The 21,648-nt window shown below is 38.4% G+C and overlaps 1 protein-coding gene across 1 annotated transcript in view; it reads right to left on the reverse strand.

The window, feature by feature from the left end:
• Positions 1–376: 376 nt before the first annotated feature.
• Positions 377–21,648, reverse strand: part of Mnn1 (menin 1) — a 61,825-nt gene continuing 40,553 nt past the window's right edge. The window contains exon 5 of the mRNA XM_067153971.2: positions 377–3,732. Coding sequence (XP_067010072.1) covers positions 2,706–3,732 — 1,027 coding nt within the window. The 3' untranslated portion in view covers positions 377–2,705. The remainder of the gene's footprint in view (positions 3,733–21,648) is intronic.

The raw sequence follows: 21,648 nt of genomic DNA on the forward strand, positions 1-21,648 counted from the left end.
GCTTTAAACATACTGCTAAAACCTAGCTGACTTATAAAGCCTAACAGGCCCCAGGACTAAACTGAGATCAACCATTACAACAAAGTACAAAATTCTGAAACGGCAGGGAAAAGAAATTAAAATTACACAGTTAAACTGAGAAATAATTAGTAATCCATTTTCATCGTATTTCATGAATTATTGTTTACGAACACCTAAGAACAAGAAAATTGCAAGAAGACTGGCTCTTACAAAATGATAACCAGAAAGTCTTGAATATGTATCCAGTATCAACATCAGATTGTGGAATGACAAGAAGCAAACTGGAATGTTGTACATTTAGTACAGTCATAAAACACAAAAACTGCAGTAAACTGAGGGCATAAAAGAATAACAATAAAAGCATATTTGCAGAGATCATAATTGTTCTTTTTTGCATCATTCCATGGCAATATCAGGTTCTTTATGGCTGATGACTGCCAATTTATGGTAATCAACTACAGAAGTGTTTCTGTAGCAAATTTATGGTCACCCAATGTCAGTCTCCAAACAATAAGCCAGGGAGGTAATAAGCAGTGGTCTTAAAATTAAGTATTAGTTTATTGACAGGACCAAAGTATAATGCTCAGCAATTGCAGAGATCATCTCCTGTAAGTCAAGGCATTTTCAATTCAACTCTGTCCTCACTAAAAGGAAAATTTATGGCTCCTAATACTTCCGGTGAACAACAGTGGGACAACAAATTATAGCAGTTCCCACTAACAGTTTGAGGGAGATGTGCAACTCTCAATTCTTTACCAGTGGGTGTACAATATACATAAAAAAATAAAAAAAAGAACTGGCTAATACAACGAAAAGATTAGCCCTTTCTTGCAAGAGTTCTTTTACGTACCAGTAAGTCTACTAACATGAGGCAGACGCACTTGAGCACCTTAAAATACCACTGGATTGAGCCAGGATCGAACCTACCAAGTTTGGGTCAGAAGGCCAGCGCCTCAACTGCCTGAGCCACTCAGCCCGGCAACAAAGATTCAAAATATTTGAGGGTTTCTGCATTTATTTAGTCCTGGTAGAAAAGGTTGTGCGACAGCTAGGTTAGGAGTAAGTTCTGCAACATAATGGAGGCTGGCTATGATTGATGGCACCGAGCTTCCACTGGAATCCTATTTCTCATTTCTAATTTTGCGACGTCTCAATTATAGACTTCAAGGCACTTGCTTTGGAAGTCTAAGATCGAGATGTAACAAAACGAAGTGAGATAGAGGGTTCCAGTGGAAGATTCAGTGCCATGAAAAAAACTTCTTTGCTCCTGAAAATACCAATATGGAATGTTATAAAACTTCCACGGAGTCAAAGTAATTTTATATGTCAAAATTAAAGAGTTAAAATCATGCACTTAAAGGTTAAGACTTGAATGTTTTGACAATATAACTTCAGCACGATAAACATTTATAATTCTTGACACTTTATTTACAATTGTAGTAACGGCTTCCTCTGTACAACGCTGTATGAGACCTGGACCTTCTAAACTTTACCATGATGCAGCCAAAGAACAATTAGATCAATGCCTTGTTTTATTAACTATACAATTTAATTGCAAATATTAACAAATTGATAGTTTTGCATTTTTGACAGAAGTTTCCACATAATATCTAGCTAAAATAGTTAAAAATTAATCAATTGCATTTACAAGTATCAAAAATATAAATTGCACCACTTGAAGAAGGACAATTCTTTCCAGATTGGGAAGCACAAGCTCCTCCTCCACATAGTATTGACGCATGTACAACCACTTGAATCATTTCATGAAGCGTTCACCACAGCTTTAAAATAAATGAATATGTCAATAAAAAAGCTAGAACTGTATAATAAATGAGCTAAAACATCCTGAAACGAGTATCATCTCTTAATTCACTGGTGACTTAAAACTGGACAAATTCATAATGCCCAAATATTAATGTTATTAATATAATTATAGTAATTAGGAATATACATTTCCTATAAACAAATATAGTTCTAGTAACAAATTCATTGAAATACTGAAACCAACATTATTATTCATCAACATTTTTTTTTTCCAAACACTGCCTAACACATTATTTTAAACTCTTCCCCAAAATGTAATACTGGCTAGCACAAAAATGATTACTGTACATTCTTATATGTCAAATGTAAAGAGAACATAGCTTATTTCTGTTCAAATATAATACATTAGCTAACATATTAACATAAATCTGACACGAGACATGAATCTCTCAATAGGACTTCAACTATTAGAATAATGAGAAATCTTTTTGACATGAAAGATTTCCATCTCCTATAGAAAGTGCTATAATGAATGCTTGTGTAAGGTATTCCATAAAATGTACACACACATATATATATATATTACGTACGAAGAGACTAAGCTTACATTTCAATGTTATAATTTTAACAAAATATAGTACATAAACACTTCTTTCAGAAGAATTATTTTAAAAAATCAGATTTGTACTTGTTTAGCATTTCTCTTAACTATAGAATAAACAATTTTTATCTGCAATAAAAATAAGTGTTAGGACTTTCTGAGGAAGAGTGAGTTACAGGGAAGTTGTATACTGTACTGGTATTTTAGGCAAGACTAATTCTCTCCTTTTCATCTTTCAGTTATCTTTGGATAAATGGATTATCAATCTCCAATTCAGATCTCCATTCTTCCTGTAAAGTCTTACTAACCCTATTTTCACCTATTCTCTGCGAGTACGTTTCGCCCTTATACCCACTGGTAGATCCAGCTCTTGGCTTGATCTTCCTTTCTTACTTACCTGGACTTGAGATTGTGCTGTCAACTGAAGAGAAATGGCATGCGTATTCAACTTTTCTGCTAACAACAGGTCCTTTAGACCCTTCATTTTCTGACTATGTAATACGAGACGTGGCCTGCACGTCGCTGCCAAATCCAGTTCTTCCTTCACCTCTGTCTTCAGAGGAACATCCTTGGAAGTACTGGGAATGTGAGTGCCATTCGAAGCAGCACTTGAGATCACTGGGGTGTCAGCAAGGTTATTACCTACGAATGGTTCACCATCCCCTTGCAGAAGATATTCTGGATTTAAAATTTTCTCTGCACATGCAGCAGCAAGAGCAGCTATTTTTGGATGTAGTGATGAATCTTCTTCTTTACCAGTATCTTTGGCTTCGTCTTGAATAACATGCGATGCTAAGCTTCGCATTATTTCTCTCTCACTATTGCCACAGGCTAGATTGCCACTCTCACGGACTTCACAATAATTGTTGTTATTGTTTAAATAATCATGGCTCAGGTACTTGGAATCATCTGCACGATTTGACTGATTATTATTTGTACAGTTCTTGTCAGTCAGCTTTGCTTCTGCAGAGTTTTTACTTTCTTCTTTAACATTTTTGTCTGCTTCTGCTTCAGTATTTTCTTTCAGATTACAGTTTTCATCACTTGTCCTGTCTTCTTCTCGACAAATGATAATGACTTGTGCTCTGACATCAGCATCAAACTTAGATATAGTGTTCACAAGTGGTTTAGCCCAACCAATGTGGAGAACAGGAGTAAGACTGCCTTCTTCCCATTGACAAATGCCATCATAAAATCGTAGCAAATGAGCAAAACATTCCGGGTCTTTCAAAATTGATCTGGCACTAATACCCGAACTTACAACTTTCATTATATGTGGAATTAACTCATTGGCAATTTCCAAGAACTCTTTATAAATCTCTTCATCATCACGGGAATAATTATATCTGTAAAGAAAACCAAGAATAATTTATGCATTTTTTTTTAAATCGTCAAGAATACTGCTGAAATTAGATAAATCCCTTTTGCTTTTAACATAAGTGTTTATTAGGAGACTTTTAGGATCTGTCTGTCTGTTAGGTCATCAGCCCAGAGGCTGGTTGGATCCTCAAATAGCACCACTAAAGGTTATGCGGTTATAAGGAAACCCCAAAAACCAATGACAGCACCAAAATGAGGCTTACTAGGCAAGATGAGGAGTGAGGTAGTTTGCCATTGCTTTCCTCACTGGGTCAGAAAGTACTATTGCAGCACGACTGACCCTATGAGCAGCACCTTTCGTAACACTCAGACGCACCAGTCGTGCTCTGAATGTCATTACTCAGCACTACTCACACCCCAGCAGCTTCCATATTGTCACAGCCATGGATGTTGACTGGGACTTCGGTGGAAGCTACACTTTACTCTGGCCTGTGCCAAGAAGAGATGGATGCAAAAGTACTGTATCCATCAAGAAATGACAGCAGGCAGACTTTTAGGATATTATGCAGTAATTATGACCAGATGCAGAGAAAAAGAATAAAATTACCACTCTTCTAAGAATCACAAATTTTCAACTGAAATGATGCACAGAAGGCCTGTAGAGATTTCAGGCGAATTAAGAACACTGCGATCAGAATTAATGAAGAAATACTGGGCAGATAAGACGAAACAAGCAGTACAACCTTCAAAGAAAAAGTGTAAGTTAATAATAATAATAATGACCAGACTTCTGTGGTATGATTAATAAGTCATACTGGCAGCTAGAATAGTTCACGATTCAGCAATTATAACAGAATGACTTCCCTGTAGGGATAATCACATGGTTCTTAATAGAAAAGGTAGAGTCAAATATTAAAGGTCAAAAACCATGCATACTTTTCTCACATATAGGTTATCGAGAGCAGATAAACTGCAAGTAAATTAGACCCTCAGAACAAAATGAAAAACATAAAAAAACTGAAGACAGCTGTGACTAACCTTTCAGCTGATGAAGATGACCGTATTATTGGGCCAAAAGTGTTCATAGGCCTCTGGTGTTGAGGATTATTGTGATGGTTTCAAACAACAAAATTGCACAGTTCAATATAAAAGATAATATACAAAGAGAATGTCTAAATAAAATTTAATACCAGGGCATGTAACTATTCCTGCCTTGTATTAAGGGAAATAAATGCAATGTTGTAATATATCTGAAATATCCAAATAGTAATTAAAACAGACTAATGTTAACAATTCTCATGAAACAACAGACAATAATAATGTAATTGGTTTTACGTCCCACTCACGAATTTTACTATTTTCAGAGATGCCAAACAAAGAACCCCGATGTCTCAACATTAATACATTAGGGAAAAATGAAGGGGTGTGCTTATAACACTCCAACTGTGCACACTGTACAGAAGCAAAGCAATGTTGCAATAGCACGTTCAGGTGCCTCCATGAGCACGCGTGGACACAGGGTCAATACGCCCACCCCAAACTGCAATACATTGTTCGATACTGTGTGGTATGGAGTCAATAAGACCCTTGATCACATCTTGCAGAATTGCATCCCATGTTAACTTATGAGGGTCAGCTCGTCCTAAATTCAGGGTAGCTGATGGGAGTTGTGCAGGCACCCAACCATCATGCCCCACATTCAATATGGCTTAGGCCCAGAAACCGTAAAGCACAATGTCTTCGGGGAAGGTTCCCTGGAAATGCTCATAATGTGAGGGCGGTCAATGTTCTGCAGACACATCCTATTTGCAACCACTAGATTGACAATCCTGAGCATATGCTGTTGCAGAGTCAATGGACGGTCACATAAGATAAAGTCAACTATGTAGCAATTTTCTCACAACTAGCCACTTCTTGCCAAGAAGAAACAATTCTATCTAACACTGGTGGTCAACTCACCCTGTCAAGAGTCCCACTGCACACTTTTTTTTTTTTTAATTTGTGAACACCCAACATTCGTTACTTGTTTGCTGAAATAACAAATGTGTTAGTAGGGACTAATTATGTACTACACTTGACTGCAATATGACTACGTTAATTTACCCTTTTTATAAAATGGGCTAAAGTGGTCCAATGAAGGCCATAAAATGTAAATAAATAAATAAAAAAGTGAAACCTCATTAGTGCGTTCCCCATTAACAAGTTTTCCCGCTTAACACATTGTAAATTCGAAGTCCTGATTCTCATCGTATTGAATCTACAGTATATAAAAATAGCTTGCTTACTGCGTCACAAATTTTCGCTATTACCGCTTATTACAATCACATTTTTCCTAGCCCTGAAAATGTTATTTGTCATCCCTTGTAGAAGAAACTTTATTTCCAACTTGGATAAGAGCCCCTGCCAGTTACGTGATCACGGGAAAAGACCTTGGAATTCCTGAACCCCACAGGATAACTTACACCTTCGTGGAGCAAGCCTTTAGCCTCAGGAACGTTCAGTTTTGCTTGCCGGTCAGCAGCGAGATTGCTGAATAACATAGTGAGCCTATTTGTGCTTGTATTTCGCATTAGAAATTTACTATGTGTTGAGTGGTACAGTGAAGTGTAGCAATACGGTGGCCTGTATCTGGATTAGGAACATAATCACGTGAAACTGACTAGCATGGTGCATATTTGTCTTGCGATAGCCTGGTTATGGATACGGAAAAAGTTGTGAAATTCCTTACTAATGAAGACAAAATTAACATCTGTCAGAAAATGTACAGGCGTCCGCATCTTGAAGCATGCAGAGGTCGCAAACTCTGAACTCGCACCTTCAAGTTTCGACTCTATCATTCCAGTCTGTCGAAGTGTACTCAAAATGGCGGCCAAAGTCATTCTGCCAGTCGCACATGGTCAAGTGTACCCTCCAATACAGTGTCAAGGAGTGTGACATGAAAATGTCTAATAACCCACTGCTCCGAAATAAAAGTCTTCTACTACATTCTTTTTCTGCTGTCACCTGCAGAAATGTCTTAACGAGGTTTTACTGTAAATAAATATTACCATTGTTTTTTTAAGAAGGAAAAATATCATGCACATATAATTTTGCATCAATTTATCATGTCAAACACTTCCGTACACATAATGAAAAATGATCAGTTAAAACTATAACTGCAAACTAATATGCTCTGAAAACTAGGAGTATATTTACTTATTTTACCTACTGGAGGTGCCACTTCCAATGCCTTCGTTCTGTAACTAATTGATGAATACTAATAAATAAAATCATAAATAAAAATATATAAATAAAATTACTCAAAAACTTAATAAAATTAATAAGCATAATTAACCGAAATGTCCGTAGTATGGGCGCCAGAGTTCACCGGAGTGGATCCCTCGAATTTAGATAAGAGCATGATAAACTTTATATCCCAGGGCGTGTACATAATGCTGCGTACTGGTACATCTGCTGCAGGCGTTACCTAACCTCCTGAAAACGACTAATTAGGTAGGAACTGCACCTAGGTTCATCAATAACACTGATTCTAAAATAGCTAACTATATTCTGAACAAATTCCGTGCATGAGCACCTCATCAACATACAACATTATACATATAATACACACATAAAATATTGCTGGAAGACTCCATATTTACAACAACAACAATAATGAAAACCGTGGGAAAACGAAAGTGAGAACTTAGTTACCATTTGTAAATAGTCCGATGAACAATGTACATGTATGAAGTCAAATACCCTTCACTGTCTCTATATCAATTCGACTTACCGATTCTCATAATCGGCAGTTATCACATCACACAGATACTGTACCTTGTACTACTGTGTTCACATATTTTAACACTTGTTGTAAAGATATATACACACGTCTGTCGATCCTCAACATATTAATTTATGGAAAGTCTGAGATAGCTTTCACCAACATATAATGCTAGGCCGCCACAAGTGCTACAATACTTAATGCGCAAGCACTCTCCACAATCAGCCACTTTCCACGAACATAACTAGACTACGCTCCACGAACGTTTGAAGTCCAGTCCATTGCAGCCGTGTCACTCCAGTACCGTGTATCAGCACCACTTCCTTCCCGTACAGTGCCTCAGTTGTAGTTATCTTCCTTCTCGTTCCTTTACAATCACCTCTACAATCACCCTTACAATGTCTCTCTACAATGTTCCCGGTTGCCGCCGTATGATCAACCTTTATAGACATCAACATCCCCCTCCTCTCAGATGATACTTCTGGATTGGTGCTTGCCCACCAATCATGAGTAAACCTCTTCTTTCTCCCAAGTTATAAACAAACACTCGGGAGTTTTACATGAATCATCAAATTTCCCTGGTACAACAACAAGCTCATCTCATCAGGCTGGGATATATACATGACTCATGAATTTCCCGACACAAGTACATCACAACAAACACTGGGGTAGCCATATGACTCATTCAAATTACCTGAGTTATTAAAGCAATGTTTTCCCACTCGTGCAAAACAAATTACTCATACCTACATATGTGGATATTTTCCAGCTTATAAATATAAATGACACATACAAATGAAATACCGATAATAATAATAATAATAAATCGAATACTGACAATAATATCTCTAACTTCTACATATAATTCGGGGGTGTGATATATGTACTATCACAGTTCTAATAACTTTGGAGCTTATTGGATAACCGTGGGTTTCTTTCTCCTACATGAATCCAGCAGAATGGCTATCAATTTTCTTAAATTTTTGTGTCTTTGATCCTCTGAATGCTTCTCTGGAGGTTCCAGTATTACTATTTGTCTCCCCGCCAACCCCGTATGTTATACTTCGAATCACCAAACTTCTTCTCAGCCAGTACATTATTAATAAGTTTTGCCTTGTGTACAAACATGGAATTTGAAGTTTACACCATAACCTCTCTCTCCTTTATTTTAACTGAAGTGACATGTACACTCCCCTTTTCACATGATCTGCCATGACTGGGAAAGTGACCAAAACTGAATGCATTGACACTGACACCAACCCAAGCAATAACATCACAAGCATTGGAAAAAAAGAAAGGTCGATTAACTTTTGTTTATTCATGGCTTTAAGCTCAGGTGTGATGTATGTAGTGACACACAAACCAGTACATTTGGGAATGGTACAAACAGACCTTCACAAAAATGAGTCTTTAAATGTTAGGCTGTGCATTTACGACCGAATTTATTAGTAAATTTTTTTTTAACAATTTGTTTTACGTCGCACCGACAGAGATAGGTCTCATGGCGAAAATGAGATAGGAATGGTCTGGGAGTAAGAAGGAAGTGGCTGTGGCCTTAAGGTACAGCCCCAGCATTTGCCTGGTGTTAAAATGGGAAACCACAGAAAACCATTACTACAGTTTAATGTTTATAAAAGTAGCCTTATAATCAGGCCAATTGCCACACGGAATGTGGGATCAATGACAGATACAGGAATGGAAATAGTGGAGGTAATGAGAAGGAAATTAGATATACTATGCACCCAGGAGGCAAAAAGGGCAGGAAACAGTACGAGTGAACTAGTTGAAGGCTAAAAGTTACACCACTGTGCAGAAAATAAAGGAAGAAATAGAATAGAGATTACCTTGAGTGAAGAATGGAAGAAGGAAGTACTTGAAGTGATGGAAAGTGATAAATTATTAGACAAACGGCAAAGTATTTGGAATAATGTCGTCTGTGCAGAGCAAGTGAAAGAACAATTCAAAGATGAAACGGATGAATATATGAAGGTATTACAAAGCCACAGCAAGAAGTGTGGTAAAGCTTCAGGATCTTCAGCTGTGAAAACTGAAATGATCAGCAATGTTATGATACTTTTAAGAGAATTCCACCTTTACAACACAAATTAAATTTATTCCTTTCAGAATAACATTAAATCATGGTACATGTTTTGTCCCCATTGGAAGACATCTTCAGCCAACAAAGTTCAAAAAATAAAAAGAACAAGGTTATATATTTAGGCTGGAAAGGCACTGGAAGAAAAATCCCAAACAGAAGCATGATACCCATTTGTAAGAACGAAGGTGATGCTCTCGAATGTAAAATTTACAGAGAAATCAAGTCAATGGAACACTTTGTGAAACTGTTGAAAAGAGTATTAGATGAGACACTGAGAAATCAGGTGACAATATATGAATTGCAGTTCAGATTTATGAAGGGAAAGGGATCAGTGGACACAATTTCTATTATAAGACAGTTACAAGAGAAAGAATACAAGACACAGGAAACTATAGATCTGAAGGTGTATGACACTGTGCCAATAGAGCCAATATACGAGTGCTTGAGGAAATGGAGTAACAGAAGATGGCAAGGTTGGTGGGAAAAATATATGAAGGTTTAAGAACAGTGTTTTCTTCTCCTGTTGGCGAGACAGAACAATTAGGATTTGGGGTTATTAGCTGGGAGGTTTTTTTTTTTTTTTTTTTTTTTGCAGATAATGTAGTCCTTGTGGCAGATACAAAAGAACTGCATGAAAGGTCAGTCATTTGCCAAGCAGCTTTGGAGGAGGAGTCAACTGAAGCAAGTGGAATACTTCAAACATCTGGAAGCGGATATCGATCAGATGGACGTGTAAGAAGTCTGTAAAGAGTTGAGGCTAGTTGTAGAAAGAGCAGGGAAATTCACAAATAGTAAGCCAGGAGGATGCCAGATCAGTTAAAGCTAAAGACTAATACAGACCGTAATCTGCCTAACGATAATATATCGGGCATAGACATGGGCTTTGAGGAAGAAGGAAGAGGAGTGAGTAGTTGGATGGGAGTTAAGAGGGCAATATGAATTCCTTTTATGGAGAGAAGAAACAATATCAGAAAGATGGCAGAAATGGAGAAAGTAAGATATCTGCATCTGCAGAGGTGGTACAGCCATGTAATGTGGTCAGAGGCAAATGCACCAATCACAAGGGCATGGTCTGAAGAAATCCTGGGTATCAGATCAAGAGGAAGGCAAAGGAATAGTGGTGTGAAAAATATTGTTTTCTCCCTTCCCCTTTAACTCAAACTTCTATGTGGTATTTCTTCACCTGACCTTCATTACTCTTGATTTTTTAAACTGATATATTCCCCTTCTTTTATCAGTCATATGACTTATTTTAAATTTGTCACTCTCCCTGTCAAGAAAGCAGACTTTCATGGAAGTGTTGTGAATTACTTCTCTGTATATAATGGTACAAGTGAGAAGGGAAAGCTGGCAATGAAGGGCTAATTCTGAATAACTTCTACTGCCACATGAACCTGCCACACATGTGGATAATACAACAGGATGGCAGACAACAATAGAACATAAGGTATTAGTAGATAATATTTATTACAGCTATCACTCGTTAACAAGTATGATTGTTTTCCAAAGGCAAAGTTCAAATCACATGAGTTCTTTGATGGCCGTATAATCCAATTCTGGAAGCACAGACTCTTTCACAATGTTGGCACACGGTGTCTTGGCCAGCCATTGGTCCTTGAGGGTTGATACTTCTGCTATTCATACGCTCTTTAATAGCATTGTGTTTGTCGGCCAGAAGATTCCTCCACTGTAGTTTAAAGGATTGATGTCCTTGGTGGATGAGGCAATGCTATTCTGAACGAGTTGATGCCACGAACTCCCAATTTTCAGGGTCAATTTGACATTTCTTTAGATCCGCCTTCAGAACATCTTCCTAGAGATTTTGTCGCCCACCCTGTTGTCTCTGTTCGACCCTCAACTGATTTGTTTTGGGAGCTGTGACTCAGGCATGCAAATTATATGACCTGTCCATTGAAGCTGTTGTCTTATTATGAGAGCCTCAATGCTGGTTGTATTAGCTTGCTCCGAAACACAATGACAAGTACTGAAGACCATAATATCTTTTGCACTTCCCCTGGTTTTTCAAGAAGGACAAGGTTACTTGAAGTATAGGCATACAGAATGTGATTTACTTATTTAGCATATGGCTTTAGAGGCAGGAGTGTCCGATGACATGTTCGACTCGCCTGGTGCAGGTCTTCCCATTTGACACTCATGGGTGTGTGATGATAATGAGGTAGAAAGAGGATGAAACCTGTTGTTGGCACATAGCCTATTCATGATGAATAAAACCAAGGGGTCCGCTGAAGTGTTACGTCCCCATCCAACGGACGAATCGATACCAATAGTGCCATATGACCTCACACCATATGAACACTGCGGAGAGGTTTGGAACTGAATCCAAGCTTTTGGTATGCAATCTTATGATTAGAAATTGTATACTACCACAACCACCTCTCCTATCCCGACATTCTGATAAAGACAGTTTTTCCTACCAACAGGACTCGAACCAGTTAACCACGGTGTCAGACACTAGGGACTTAAAGCCTTAACAATCATGGCCACCGGGTGGGCACAGAAAGAGATTGTATCTATTAACACTTAACTGTTAAAAGTACTCCTGTCAAAACTGATGATATCAGAAAGATGGCAGGACTGGAGAAAATAGAATATTCCATAACTGTACAGACTGAGGTGGTATAGCCGTGGAATGTAGTCCGAAGCGAATGCACCAATCAAGAGGGTACCAATCCATTCCCTAAAAGGGATTCACATTGCCCCCGAACTGTCCTATCAAACAACCTTCTTCCTCAAAGTCCATGTCTATCCCCGATAAACATAATTACTAGAAACCCACCATCAATTCTTTTCACAATGGTCAGCGCCTTTATAAAAACAGATGAATATGCTATAGGAAGTGACATAGCCTCAAAATAAAATTTGAAATTGGTCTGTCTGCAGACACTACACTGAATGTACTAAAGAACACTATATTTGCAAAAACAGGGGATACAACCTGTAGGTTAAACAGACTTCTTTCTTCAAGAATATGCAGAGGACTTCACTATTAGTCGACAAAGATTTATAAGACATTCTTTTGATGTGTTGGAGCTCCTAGAGTAGATGTGACATGGTCATGACTTAATCGCTCCTTACCTAATTCAAGATCACACTTTCCAGCCACACAGAGGTCCATATTGCATTCGAGAGGTTAGTGAGAATGTGCCAATTCATGTGGATTCCAAGCCACAGAAGCTTTACCACTGCATCAAGTTAACAACAGCCTGAAAAGATGTAAAATATATATGTATTTATTTATTTTTCTTAGATGCTCCTATAATTATTTATGGAGGCTTCCTCCGTATAAATTCAGAAACTGACTCACGATTCTTTGGGGATCGTTTTAAACGAGGTAAATATAAACATCTACTAAACAGGAAAGTAAGTTTACCTGCAGAGTCAAATGCTGTCTTTCTTTCAGAATATTAACAAGCTACTGGACAATGCAGTTTGAACTGATAGTACTGGAATATATTTTGCAACAGCCTTTGATGCCATATCACAAAAAATTCTGATCTGGAAACTAGAGGAAAGTAAAGCTAATAAAATGGTGACTTTGTGAATCAACAAGTTAGTCATGCCACACACTAGACATGAAGAAGAAGAAATCCTCGTGTAACCAAGCAAATTCGACGAGGTGAGGCTTGACCTCCACCAAACTTAATTGGGGAACGAAGAATATAGTTTATTCCCATCCGCAGGGTGGGTTACGCCCAATATAAGAATAACTCAAGGGAGATGAGAAGAAAATCTTACGAGTATAGTCCAAGAGGAGTGAATATTACGGTATTAACAAGATGGTTGAAGTTTAAAACAAGATTGACGAAAGTTTCTTTAACAACGGAACAATGTTTCAAACAGAAAGCATGCAATATGTCAATACCCTATAAGACGGTAAATATACCAAAGTTTTATCTTTAAGACTGATCATCCTGCCACATCAACTGACTGTCCCATTTATCAAAGAATCGTAAATATTATCAAATCAAAAATCAATTATGGCTGAAATTAATATATATCAGCAAAACTTACATAAGTCAATTGTCCCAACGCAGGAACTCATACAAAAATCAGACTTTAAAAATTTAAAACAGAAACATGTTATAAAACTTCTATGTGTACAAGAACCAAACACCAGAGGGAACAAAGTCATTGGATTTGATCTAAACTCTACAGTTCTTACCAATAATAATGTGCAAAACGGTGATAGACCGCGTGCCGCTATCGTAACCACTTCAACGTCCGTTTTTCAGTTGATACAATACTGTTCCCCTGACAGAGTTGTAGTAGGTGTTGACTTAAATGGTAGGACTTTCTATATATGTAATATTTACTGTTAATTCAAGGATGATTTAAGTGAAGTTTTAAATGACCTCAACGAACTCTGTATTGATTTGAAGGCAAGGCTTTCTTAGTAATTGGAGATATTAATGCTAAACATAGTGTACGGGGAAGTCCTGTGACCGATAATCGTGGAAATCAGTTTTTCGACTTTTGCTCCTCCAATAATCTAATAATACTTAACGATGGACGAATTCCAACTTTCAGTCGAAATAATAGTAATAGTTTTATAGATGTTAGTGTCTGTTCACCTGCACTTTTAAAACACATTGTGGAATGGGAAGTCAGTGAAGCTCCTAGTCTTTCTGACCATAGACTTATTAGTATAAAAATTAAAACGGACATAAATACAGTTAGTACTAATCAATCCATTGCAAGTATTTTTAGAACAAAAAATGTTCAGTGGATTCATTTTCAGATGGCTGTTCGTAAACTTGAAAGAACAGCAGAGCAGGTGCTACAAATGACTACGAGCAAGCAACTTAATATAATGATAAATGACCTTACGCAAACTATAATATCTGTGAAGCCCTTCTTCCGAAACTGTTGCAGAAACCTGCAAAAAATTACTGGTGGAACTCTGAACTAGATCAGATGAGAAAGAGGTTCTTAGCATCATACAGGAGATATAAGCGATCTACTTGTGAAATACTTCGTCGACAATATGAAGAGGCTTTTAATAGAATTAAATTGGATTATAAAATAAAAATAAGTCAAACCAAAAATGAGGAATGGAAAGCTTTCTGCTCTGCACAACAGACCAGTAACCCTTGGAACATTGTATATAAAATGATACGAAGACCTGAAAATTTCAATAATACTATCACAACCTTACAAACAGCGAGTGAGTTCACAACAACCATTCAAGAAACAGCATAGGTACTTTTGAAAAAATTCTTCTCCGAAGAAGCACATGATAATAACTTTAGAAATATGTCAGAAATTCCACAAAAACTGCACCAGACACGATAAATGATTCTCCCTTTACACTTGAAGTTTGACGTGTAATCAACAAACAATGTGATAAATCCCCAGGATTAGACGGAATATCAGCCAATATAATAAAAAATATCCAAATGTTGCCCAAAACTGTTTCTGAATATATTTAGTATGTGTCTGAAACCTGGTGTGTTTCCTGACTGTTGGAAGGTGGTTGCAGTGAAAATTATTCCAAAACCAAATTCTTCAAACAAGGCTAGTGCAAAATCTTATAGGCCTATATGTCTATTGCCAGTGTTAAGAAAAATATTAGAAAAACTATTAATTGATCGAGTTATGTTTCACCTCCGCAGTAACAATCTTTTAAAGGACAACCAGTTTGGGTTCACAGCACAGAAGTCAACAGAGGATGCAATACGACTGGTAGTCGAATGGATAGAAGAGGTATTGGCAGAAAAGAAGACCGCTCTGCTGATCTCGCTAGATATTTCACGAGCGTTTGCCAATGCCTAGTGGCCAAAAATATTACATCAACTGAAGAAAAAATCCTGTCCTAGAAACCTGTATATAATAATCACAAACTACTTTAATAATCGAATGGCACAGCTCACAATGGGCAGTACTACATTTACCAAAAATGTCACAAAAGGCTGTCCTCAAGGTTCTGCATGTAGTCTAGGATTCTGGACAATTCTATATGATGATTTACTGACTTTGGAATTACCTACTGACTGTCATATAATTGCTTATGCAGATGATGCCCTTCTCTTACTTAAAAGTTATGATATTTCAAATTTGACTTTTCAAGCTAATACAGCCCTGAATATAATTTACAACTGGGGATTTGATAAGAAATTGGAGTTCAACCCCCAAAAAACGAGCGGCATGTTCATTACGAGGAGGAAGAAAGCCGAAACACCTGTAGTACACATGAATGGACAAGTTATAAAATTGGTGGACCAAATGTCATACTTAGATGTTGTTTTAGACAGAAAACTAACATTTAGAGCTCATTTCAATGCTCTGTCTACCAAAGCTAGCAAATTGCTGTCTGGCTTCACTATTGCTACCAGATTGACATGGGGTCTTAACCCAGAACTATTAAAGACAACGTATCATGGAGCAGTGGAACCATTATTACTGTATGGTTCATCTGCTTATCTTAATGTATTGAAAAGGAAGTGGGTTCAAGGCAAACTAGCCCAAATTCAAAGAGGTTTTGTACTCAGAATTATTCGTGCATAGCGCACAATATCCACGGAAGCAGCCCTTGTTGTGGCGGGAATCCCACCTCCGTATTTAACAGCCATTGCCAAAGCTGAGCTTACATTAATAAAAAAAGGTGTTTTGTATCCTGATAGGATCTTAAGGGTTACTCCTGAACTGCAAGCTAATGCATTGACAGCAGGTCACCCAAGTAAATTTGCCAATAATCTTGTGCAAGAAGTGTGCAACACACATCATCATTACAATATTTATACGGATGGAACCCGGATTAGCAAAGAAAAAGATGGCTGGCTTGTAGGATGTGCTTTTGTAATGCTAAAGAATAACAGTGAGGTGCATGCTGAAAAATTTAGACTATCTCCTTCATGTTCAGTATTTCAAGCCGAATTGTGAACTATACAACAGGCAGTTATGTGAATTAGAAAACACAGTTGTGCTGCGCAAATATTGAGCGACTCTCAGGCAGCTTTGAGACCAATCCAAGAAAAATATAACTCATCCGGTAGCTGTTAATATAAGATCACACATATTAGGCTACAGGAACCATATCTGCATGAAATGGGTCCGAGGTCATGACGGAGTAGAAGGAAACGAGAGAGCTGATGAACTTGCCAAAGCAGCTACTACTACTACTTCTTCTTCTGACGCCTTGTTGATATATGAAAAGTCCCCTATGTCTCATGTACTAAAGGAACTGAGGAAGTATACACAAGATATGTCGAACAACCAATGGATCACCAGCACAAACGGCCGGCTAAGAAGGGAGTTGTTCTTTTCAAATATTGAAGACAGACTACAAAGTAGGTTATTGCAACATGAACATATTATAACTCAGTTTCTGACAGGACATGGAAAGTTTGGATCGTACTTCAAGAGGTTTGGAATCAGTATTCAGAAGCCCTACATCTGTACCTGTGAAATGCCACAAACTGTTCCTCATCTTTTATTTGAGTGTCCAATTTTTAACAGGAGTAGATATGAATTATTAATGCATTTAAAAATGTTACCAAGCACCTCTCACTATGGTATTTCAGAGAAGATGCTGTTATAAAGTGTTTGTTAAATTTCGAAACCTCATTTATAATTCATCTCTATTTTAATTCAATTGTCATGTATTAACTTAGTCTCACTATCTATAGCCCTAATATACTACTTGAGTAGTACATTGAGTATGGTTCCACCAGACAAACATATTGGATATAAACACCGACTCGTTCATTTCAGTTCATCACAATCACACATAGGACATAAATGTTACACCATTGGCAATTTCATATGGCAGTGTAATTAAGCAGACTTTGCTTAGAGCATTTGTCAATGGTTTCTCCCCACCCCGACAAATTTCGAAGAGACTGGAGACAGCCTCAAGACAGATGTGGCCATCCTTAAGAATTAAAAACAGCGCCAATTATTCTATAAGGATGCCTTGTGGTGGTTCCAATAATAATTCTAACGTCAACTGAGAGGCTATTTCTCACAACCAAAATGTGTGTACAACCTGGCAAGGAAGGAGAAGAGGAATTCAATGACGTACTACAGAAAATTGGAAATGGAACACTACAGATTTCTGGTGATGATATTGGCATTCCTCCACTGGCCAACATTGTTCAGGATAATTTAACTGAGAGTTTCTCAAGACATTCATAATGTGTGTGGTACTCGAAATGCGAGGCTTCATGAACAAGCCGTTTAACCTCCAAACTGTGAACAGGTCATGGAAATAACTGGGGAAAATGTGATAAGAATTTCAGGCCAAAAAGATAATACTGCATATGCTCACCTAAAAAAATTAAATAACACACATCTGCCCCACTTAATTTAATACTATTGTCAAAGAAAAATAATTGGGGGGGGGGGAAAGGGAGAAATACAAATACAACATTTCAGTCAATGGTAAAACCCAGGCTGCTGCACCACCTATGCATTGGCCTTGGTGACTCTCCCCCAAAGCTAGATTTCTCAATGCCTCCTGTTTCCAAGCTCCACGTCCTGAGCGGCTGTGTGTAGTGTGCAATTAGAAAGTATCCGGTACAGAGGCAACAATGAAAATGAACAAGAGAAGTTTCACGGCCAAGCTGAATGAGAATAGTGAAGTGCGAGCAGTGAACATGCTGCAAAATGTAAAATAAAAACGAAGTGCAGCCGTGTATGCACTGACAGATAGGTCTTATGGCGACGACGGGATAGGAAAGGCCTAGGAGCTGGAAGGAAGCAGCCGTGGCCTTAAGGTAAACCCGTGTAACCAGAGACAAGTTACTGGGAGCAAAAACAAAAAAAACCCTCATCTAATTCCTTCCATGGTGTGAAGAAAGGGAAAAATATGAACATGAAAGTTCTGGAGTGGCTTAGAGAAGCAAGAGAGAACAGTAATGCTGTAAAATGACACTTTAAAGCTCATGAAATTGCATGGTCTTGGTATTGCAGAGAAAGATTTTAAAGCAAGTAGAAATTAGCCAGAATGCTTTGTGTCCAGCAAAATGGACTAAGTTGGTGAAAAAGGATATCACTGTGCCAGTAGCTTCAATCAGATTATACTGACAATGTAGTCTAATTTCAACACTTTGTCGCAAGACTTCAGACATTCCAACACTGCGCAGCCTTGAACTCTGCACAACGCTGTGGCACAAGTGCAGTGTTTAGTCATGTGACCAGTCAGTTGTGCGAATGCATAGGAGGGTGCTGATATATAACTGTTTAAATGTTAATATAATGCTTTGCATAAATTAAGTGCAGATTTAAATATGCAAGATTTTCCCTTTTCTGCTTACATGCCAACCTAACCTACATTATGTGAAGTTTTCACTTTACACTATATCCTACTCTACTTTTTAAGTAAAAATTCAGTTAAAAAAGGTGGGGTGGGGTAATACAGGCAAGTAAATATGGCACAGGGCAATCATCATCGGGGACCTCAACCCACAGCTCAGGACAGACAGGAATGGCTATGAGAAGGTGACGGGACCACATGGCTATGGGAGAAGGAATTCAGAAGGCGAACATCTCCTAGACTTCTGCATAAGAAACTGCTTGGTACTAAAAAACAATTGGTTCAACAAAAGAGTCAGTCACAAGATTATCAGTTACAGCTGGGATGGAAAGAGCAAGACGGTCATCGACTATGTCATTACAGATAAAGAACTGATGTCAAGGTAATTCCAAGTGAGAATCTCAATAGTGACCGCCAGTAATTAGTTTTGTTTTGTTTTTTTGCTCGTTGCTTTACGTTGCACTGACACAGATAGGTCTTACGGCGACGACGGGATTGGAAAGGCCTAGGAGCTGGAAGGAAGCAGCCGTGGCCTTAAGGTAAAGCCCCACATTTGCCTGGTGTGAGAATGGGAAATGGAAAACCATCTTCAGGGCTGGCGACAGTGGGATTCGAACCCACTATCTCCCGGATGCAAGCTCACAGCCGCGTGCCCTTGACCACACGGCCAACTCGCCCAGTCTGGTTATTAGTAGCAGATCTGAAAGACAATGTACCACAGATAACAACCAGGAAATTACCTAAGATTAAGGTTGGGAACTACAAGAGATTGGAAAAAGGACCAACTATCAGGACCGTATAAGAGGACAACTGCCTGCAGAAGAAGTGGAGAGTGGTGAGGTTGAGTGGACAAGATTTAAAAACACCTTGATAAAAGAAACAATAGAGGTTTGCGCACAAAAAGAATGAGATAGAGAGAAATCCAAGCCAGAACAGGTAAGGGACGAGGGGAAGATCAGAGACCTCGAGCAAGTTTACCAGGACAAGAAATTGAAAGTTAAGAGTAGTAGAAGAGAAGATAACGTGCTGGGAGAAATTTACTCAAAAACTGAAGGAAGACAGCAGAGGCAATATGAAAATATTGTTCAGAGTGATCAAAAACAAAAGGAATTAAGTTGAAACCATCAAAGCAATTGAAGATCCTAACGGAAACCTGGCCACGAATGAAGAGGACATCAGAAAGGTTCTGAGGAATCATTTTGATCACCTATTGAACAGGACAGAAGCAGATCAGAGAATAAAAGAACCAGTTGTTGATACCTGCACAGAGGTACCTCCCATTTCATGGGCAGAAACAGAAGCAGCCCTTAAGATGCCACAAGGGAAATACCCAGGCATCGATGAAGTCAACACGGACATGATTAAAGCAGCAGGAGTCTAAGGTTTACAGTGGCTACACAGAGTGAGTGCTCAATGCAGTTTGGAAAGATGGCAAGATACCTACTGATTGGAACAAGGGTGTCATTATCCCCCTGTTTAAGAAAGGAAATCGCTGAAAATGCTCTAACTACCGGGGAATAACACTCCTTTCTCATGGGCCTAAGATTCTTGAGAAAATCTTAGAGAGCAGATTGCAAGTCATCTTAGAGCCACAGTTTGAAGGAGAACAGTATAGCTTCAGGCCTAACAGGTCCACAACAGACCTAAACTTCAGTGTCCGTATCTTAATGGAAAAATATTGGGAAAAGTCAAAGATCTGTTTATGGTTTTCCTTGATTTTGAGAAGGCATATGACAGCATTGCAAGAGAGAAGATATAGGAATGTGTGAGAAAAAGGAATGTGCCAGAGGGACTGGTGAGGAAAGTTCACATGTATGAGAACTGTACCAGCTGTGTGCGACTGGGTGACTGACATTCATCCTGGTTCATGACCGAAAGTGGAGTCCAGCAAGGCAGTGTGCTATCCCCATTACTGTTTATCACCATCATGGATGACATAAAGAAGAACATCAAGAAAACCTCTGGTGAACTAAATGCAATGACCTTTGCTGATGTTATGATCTGGGAAGAAACTGAGGAACAAGTACAGTCGAGACTCAATGAATGGAAGGTTAAGTTCCAGGAGTTCAATCTCAAGATAAGCAAACTCAAAACAGCAAACATCATGCTAGGAAACCATCCACTAGAAAGTGTGGAAAGCTTTACATACCTCGGCAGTGTAATATCTTGAGATAAACTAGCCGCAAAGGAGGTGGCAAATAGAGTGCAGAAGAGCTCTCACTTTTACCAGCAAGTACAAACACTCCTCTGGGATCACAAAGTACCAACAAAATCAAAGCTGGTGATGTTCAATCAATACTTCATACCTATCTTAACCTATGGTATTGAGACCTGCACCCTCACTAAGAAAGACTCATCAAGGTTGCAGGCATCTGAGATGAAGTTCCATAAGTCCACAATTCAAATAACCAAACTGGACAAGTTGAGGAATGATGTGGTTAGGAAGGAAACTGGGATTGTTACATCATCGTCAGATCGGATCAGCATGTCCAGACTGACGTGGTTTGGGCATGTAACGAGGATGGAACCAACAAGGACAGCATGTTAACTTGGAGTGACATGTGGCAGGGAAACAGATGGTGGGAAGACCCACTGGATGAACATCGTAAAAATGGACATTGCAGATCGGGGAAGGACACTGGAGGACGTAAGTGGTATGTTTCGAGCTGTCAGCGGAGAGATGCTGTGGAATGACATTAGTAGACGAATAAGTTTGAGTGGCGTTTATAAAAGTAGGAAAGATCACAATATGAAGATAAAGTTGGAATTCAAGAGGACAAACTGGGGCAAATATTCATTTATAGGAA

The sequence above is a fragment of the Anabrus simplex genome, chromosome 9, assembly GCF_040414725.1.
Source record: "Anabrus simplex isolate iqAnaSimp1 chromosome 9, ASM4041472v1, whole genome shotgun sequence".
NCBI lineage: Eukaryota > Metazoa > Arthropoda > Insecta > Orthoptera > Tettigoniidae > Anabrus > Anabrus simplex.